The sequence below is a fragment of the Delphinus delphis genome, chromosome 10 (genome assembly GCF_949987515.2).
Source record: "Delphinus delphis chromosome 10, mDelDel1.2, whole genome shotgun sequence".
In the NCBI taxonomy this organism is placed as follows: domain Eukaryota; kingdom Metazoa; phylum Chordata; class Mammalia; order Artiodactyla; family Delphinidae; genus Delphinus; species Delphinus delphis.
This window is the reverse complement of record NC_082692.2, coordinates 14,066,350-14,072,884: the sequence shown is the minus strand read 5'-3', so window position 1 is coordinate 14,072,884 and position 6,535 is coordinate 14,066,350. Positions and strand designations below refer to the sequence as shown.

Genomic DNA, 6,535 nt, shown 5'->3' with positions numbered 1-6,535 from the left:
TATCCTGGCTCTTCCCTTACTTATTCAGAGCAGTTCCTCAGAGCGATCTGAGAGGCTGTCTCCCAGGCCATAGTCCTCAGTAAGTTCCCTGAATAAAACATAACTCGAGGCTTCCCTGGTGGCACAGTGGTTGAGAATCTGCCTGCCAATGCAAGGGACACAGGTTTGAGCCCTGGTCTGGGAAGATCCCACATGCCGTGGAGCAACTAAGCTCGTGCACCATAACTACTGAGCTTGCGCTCCAGAGCCCGCGAGCCACAACTACTGAGTCCGCGTGCCACAACTACTGAAGCCCACGTGCCTAGAACTCGTGCTCTGCAACGAGAGAAGCCAGTGCAATGAGAAGCCGGTGCACCACGACGAAGAGTAGCCCCTGCTCGCCACAACTAGAGAAAAGCTCGGGCACAGCAATGAAGACCCAATGCAGTCAAAAATAAATTTATTAAAAAAAAAAAAAAAAGTAACTCGCAACTTTTAGGTTGTGCATTTTTCTTTGGTGGACAACCATAAGTATTTTGAATTTTATTCCAAGTATGATGGGGAATCGTTGGAGAGTCTTAAGCAAGCGAGTACCCAATCTGATAATTAAAACAAAAATACAAACAAATCACCTTGGCTGCTACGTGATTAGTAGGAGGTGGGGCTAGCAATGTGGAAGCCACTTGACCAGTGAGGGACTATGTCCAAATCCAAGCAACAGAGTGGACAGGAGCTGAGTGACATCAGTAGAGTGAAAAACGGTTTTAAATTTGAGAGTATAAGTGACAGGATTTGCTTATGTTTTCAGTACGGGCACAAAAGGAAAAAAGAAGATTCAAAGAAAATGTCTAACTTTTGCCTTACAAACCGGAGTCCATTCAGGGAAATTTAACTGATCATATTTCTGTTAAATTCATCCAGTAAAAGGATCCTGTGGGCAGACAGTGGTTGAGGACTTCGGGGTGGGGGGGCGGGAATGAAGGGAATCAAATACAGTAAGGGGGAGCATTTGGGCGGGGGGAAAGCACTGTGTTGTGTTTTGTTTTTTTTTAAACGAAGCCAAAAGATGAGTTTATTGCTAGGGTTTCGACCTGCAAGCCCGAAAACTCAAGGGTATGGGAGCAATGTGTTCACTTTTTTAAACGTTGAGTTTTAAAGGATTCTGCGGAGCTGGCCTAAACTCTGGGAGAAGAGCCTGGACTGGGTGATACCGTATTTCCTCTATTATAACTAACACACATGATTTCCCCCTACATTTACAGGTCTGGAAATCTTTTTCTCTCCGGTGACTGTGAATTTTCAACGTGGTAGGGGCTTTTCCCTTGCGGTGCACCTTACAAGCGACGGGGTCCTCCGAAATACAGCAGATTCGGAAGTCATCACCAGCGTGATCTCTGGGACCCAAATGAGATCGCTCACTTAGTTATTCCCCTCAACCTCTGGGAAATACTGTAGCAGCGACTTCACGGGATGTAAACTTCTTCACCACCCTCCGCCCGCCCCCTCGCGGACCCGCGGCCGCTCCTCTTTTCCGGGAACAAGCCACGGAGACAATACACATGCAGGCCCTCTAGCGTTCTTCCGCTCGGCGCCGCCTCGCCGGTCCCGCGCCCGCTCCCGCCCGCCGCCCGGGAAGCGGCCTGTCCGCTTTTCAGGCAGAACGCCGACCAGACGCCGGACGCCGCCGGGGGCCGCCTGGGAGCGCGCGGCCCCTGCGCCCGCGGCCAGGGCTACCCTCGCGCCCCCGCCCCAGCCTAGCCCGCCGGGGCTTCCCACAGAGGCGCCGGCCCGCCCCGCCTCCCCCACTCCGCGCGCGCCAACTCCCAGCTCACGGCCCTGATTGGCCGCCGCATTCCCGCTTTCCTTCCCGAACCGCCATTTTGAAAATCTTGTTGATTCTGGGCATTCGAGAGAGCGGCGCAAGCGTCACGCCAGCGAGCAGTCCGCGCGCGTCCTCCTCGGTGCCCGTCGCCACCGCCCGGAGCGTCTTCGTGCCCTCGCGCGCCAGGCCCGCGGCGGCCGAGACCCGTGGTGAGGGCCGCGTTGGCGAAGGACAGGCCGAGAGGGCGCGCGGGGCCCGCCCGCACCGCCGCGGCCATTTGGACGGCGGCCTGGGGCGGGGGAGGGGACGCGGGGCGGCCGGCGGCGCGGGCCGGGCGGTGGGAGGGGCGGCTAGGCGCCCGCGCTTTCCCGCCTCAGGACGGCCGGACTGCCTGCGGGGCAAGAGGGAAGCCGCCCCCGGGGAGTGAGAGCAGCAGACCCGGCTACGCTGGGAGGCAACTTTGCGGTCAGGTTTCCCGCGGCTCCCGGGGGCGGCCGGCTGGAGCCGCCGCGTCTTTCCAGCCGGGGGCGAGGGGACCGAGACGTGTGGCTTCCTTCCCGCTCGCAGGTCCACAGCATGTCCTCCTCCGGCCCTGCTGCGGAGGGAGAGGGAGCCCCCGCCCAGCCCGCGTCCGAGAAAGAGCCCGAAATGCCCGGCCCGAGAGAAGAAAGTGAAGAGGAGGACGAGGACGACGAGGAGGAGGAGGAAGAGGAAGAGAAAGGTGGGGAGGAAGTCTCGTTGCTAGTGATCGATTTTCCCGAAAACGGTTTTCTGGCTGTTTTTGCGCTTAGAGACGCTAAATCGGAGTGATTTTCAGTAGGAATGTTTGCGGAATTAGGGTTTTTCGTGTTGAGCAGTAGCAGAGAAAATAACTTTGGGAATTCCAATTTAAAAAAAATTACTCCTTCCGTTGTTACTACTTTGCAGTGCAGTTTACTTCTCGCCAGCAACAGAGAAGTTCATAACATTTTATCATTTGACAGGAAGTTTGTAAGTTTCAGATCTGTTTTTTTAAAACTGCTAGCCTTGGGAGTTCCTAAGGTAATGTTTTGTTTTTGCTAATTTAAGTACACGTCCTTTGCCTTTTGAAGTTATTGTAGGGTCCTAACTGAAATCATATATTAAGACTTGAAAAAGTTATTAATACGAGTCTTGGAAATATTTTAATAGTTTTAATGTATTTGCCGAACTTCAGCAGACGTTCTTTTCAAAGGCTTAGGGGAGTTACTTTCACGGGGAAACACCGGTGAAAGCTGTTGCTCCCTTAGAAAGTAGTTAAATACGAAAGCAGTGAATTGTGAAAGTTAAATGAGAGCTCAGAGCTGTCTCAGTTTTGGTGTTGAGAGAGAGCGGTAGTAGCCTATTTGGACGCACGAAACCGAGGAGCCTTAGAGAATTGAGTGGTATGCTGCGTCAGTTTATCCAGGATGCATGGGGCAGTGCCCCTTAGGTGTGCCCGCTTCCTAAAATGTTTCTAACCACTTAAAGCTCCGTGTCACAGATCTTATCCTTCTCTCGTGGTGTTAGCCCAATCTAGGTTTGTTTAATATTTGACTACCGCTCAACCAAACTTGGGAAGAGGTTTGAGGATTTCGTCCCAAACCCAGGTTTCACTGTCAATTTTTTTTTTTTTTTAAGTGTAAACCAGTCCACCGTCAGCACTTTTTATAAATACAATCTGGGTTGAGATTACACGGTGTGCCTTTTGTTTGTCTAAAGTGGTATGTGCTCTAAGGGGAAGCATGTCCACGTTTAAGTACAAAAACGCTTAGGAAAAATATGAATTATTTTTAAATTATTCATGATATAATAACTGGAAATTGGCCGCAGTATCTCACTACTAGTCCGAGACTTTCTCAGCGCTTTTTCCTCGAATTTTTGGTTTTGGATACCACCGAGATGATGAATTTCTTCACATCAGGAAGAAATTACAGAAGTCATGTAAAAATTCTGTAAATGACCGGTACAGTAATGCTAGGGAGATGGATGGCAGTTTAAATTGTGATTTTTTTTTTAACATGAAAATTAAAAAAAAAATAGCCCCAGGCAGTTCTATAGTTGTCCTAATTTATTATTGTTCTCCTTTTCCTCATGTGAGGTGTTTGTGGAGCAGTCGAAATTGTGGATGTTTTTATCCTACTTGGCCCTGAAAATTTAACTCTACTACTGAGGCATCATAGAAACAAGACACTGAAATTTGTGCCAAGTAAGGGGGTGAATTGACTTAGCTTGGCAGTGGTTTGGGGAGTGAGGGGAAGGGCGGTAGGAGATGCCTTGTAAAAGATGACCCCTAGGTTTCTGTCTTTGGCAGCTGGGTGGATAATACTGCCATTTTCTGAAAGGTAGAATTCATGAAGGTGAGTGAGTTTGGAGATGATTATGACTTCTGTTTCGGATGCCTTGAGTTTGGTGCCTGTAGGACATGAAGTGGAGCTGTTCAGTTGACAGCCTGAAGCTCAGGAGAAGGCTCTGGACTGGAGGTAGACCAGGAATGTCATTAGCTTATAGATGGTAATCAGCAGCAAGCAAAGGGCTTACATCACTCAGGGAAAGGAAGCGAAGTGGTCACCAGCGTTGGTTTAGGGTGCTTTCTTTCCTTGCCGCACACCATTGCCAGCATACACCTGCTGGAATCCCTTTCTTTTTACTAATTCTTTATGGGCAGATCCTTACGTCTCCAAATCTTACCTGTCCTTCAAAGCCAGATCCAGTGTTTTGGTCCTTTTTCCATAATCGAAAAAGAATTACTCTTTTATCAACTCAGAGAACTTTCAATTATATCTTTCTTAAAGTGTGTTATCATCTACTTTGGAGTATATTTGTGTCTCACGGACCCCAGTAGACATGATCTCTTTCAAGAAATATTCAGTTTCTTAATCTATTGATGCCTCCTTAGTATCTAGTGCAACTTGGCACAAAATAGGCATGCAGGTGAATGAGTGGAAGCACTTCCAGCAATCTATAGTGTCCTCTTATTTATCTGACTTTATCTCAGTCAGAAAGTAAGTGGGTTTTAGAAAATCCAGCCTAGGGACTACCCTGGTGGCTCAGTGGTTAAGAATCTGCCTGCCAGTGCAGGGGACACAGGTTCGAGCCCTGGTCCAGGAAGATCCCACATGCCTCAGAGCAGCTAAGCTCGTGTGCTACAACTACTGAGCCTGCGAGCCACAACTACTGAAGCCCGTGGGCCTAGAGCCCGTGCTCCGCAACAAGAGAAGCCACCGCAATGAGAAGCCTGCGCACCGCAACTAGAGAGAGCCTGTGCGCAGCAGTGAAGACCTAACACAGCCAAAAATAAAAAAAAGAAAATCCAGCATAATGTTTAAATTGTAAAATATATATATTACTTAGCTTAGGGAAAAAAAGCGGTACGGACTAAACATTGCAAAACTTTTTTACAGAGTTTTATGACCATTATTATGAACATCATTTATTGAACTACAAAGTAATGCCCTCCCAATTGATTGCCTTAAATGTAAACTTGTAGAATTTTACCCTAGCCATAGTAACTCCAGGCTGCTCTGCCTTACTGTTGCTTTTCTTCTGTCAGCTTACTAAATTATTGCTTTGCCCTGAATATCTCTTGAAGTTCTTAAAATCTCAATCTAAACTTGCTGTTTTCTGATGTACGGTAAATGGAATCCCAATTAATAGAATTATGTCTAGTCAAATCGTAGGTTTAATGAGTACCTTGGTGATTTTTCACAAATAAAGTGACTGGACTTCCATAGCAATAATTGTAGCTGGATAGAAGTTTGTTTGCTTTCTGATTTTTTTTTTAAAAACTGGTTCCCCTGTGGGGTTGCCAGGTAAGTAAAATGTTACTTTTAAAAAACTTCAGCGACGCTATTAACTTACCACGTATTTTCATCTCTGTTGTATCATTTACTTCTCAAAATCATGCTCAGGAGAAGAGTTTATGTTTATGTAATAAAGTTAATACCTTCTTTAAGCTTTTTGTTATTTAAGAAGTATTAAATTGATTTCTAGAAAAGAGTCTCATCGTGGAAGGCAAGAGGGAAAAGAAAAAAGTAGAGAGGTTGACAATGCAAGTCTCTTCCTTGCAAAGAGAGCCATTTACAATTGCACAAGGTGAGTTTATGTTCCTTTCATTTTATAATGAAAACGCCTAAATGTACAAAATGATGGATAGCAGTGCTTATTAGTTTTTAGTGTTTACTAAGTAGCAATATATAACTGGTGTAATTCTATTTAATTTGCCCTATTAGAACAAGTTATATGTAAATTATGCTGTAAAAAACAATTCTCATTAAATTAAATGTTCTAACACATAATGGGTATTTAACTTTAACATGGTATTTTTTCCTAGGAAAGGGGCAGAAACTTTGTGAAATTGAAAGGATACATTTTTTTCTGAGTAAGAAGAAAACGGATGAACTTAGAAATCTACATAAACTGCTTTACAACAGACCAGGCACAGTAAGACCTTTTTTATACCTTTTACCTAGTAGTATACTTATGTGTTAAAATACTTCACAATGGAAGCATAATTTTAGTTCTGGAAAGGACTTAAGCAATCAACTAGATCAATCTCCATACCATACAAGTGAGCCAGCTGACACACAGTTGAATGACTTATCACAGGACATGTAGCTGGATATTAGCCATTAGTATTTTAACATCCAGGGCTTTTCATACTGTAGTTGTTTTTAAGGCAAACTAAAATTTCACATTGTGAAATCAAAATTATGATGATTTTAGTGATTTTTAACT

General features: G+C 45.8%; 1 protein-coding gene across 2 annotated transcripts in view; it reads left to right on the top strand.

Moving 5' to 3' along the window:
- Positions 1-1,641: 1,641 nt before the first annotated feature.
- Positions 1,642-6,535, top strand: part of DEK (DEK proto-oncogene) — a 30,811-nt gene continuing 25,917 nt past the window's right edge. The window contains exons 1-4 of one of the 2 annotated variants that reach the window (XM_060023585.2): positions 1,642-2,010; positions 2,369-2,522; positions 5,792-5,893; positions 6,132-6,241. In XM_060023585.2, the coding sequence (XP_059879568.1) occupies positions 2,378-2,522; positions 5,792-5,893; positions 6,132-6,241 (357 nt within the window). In that variant the 5' untranslated portion in view covers positions 1,642-2,010; positions 2,369-2,377. Of the gene's footprint in view, positions 2,011-2,126; positions 2,523-5,791; positions 5,894-6,131; positions 6,242-6,535 lie in introns of those variants that run through there. The other variant, XM_060023588.1, reaches the window with a different exon arrangement.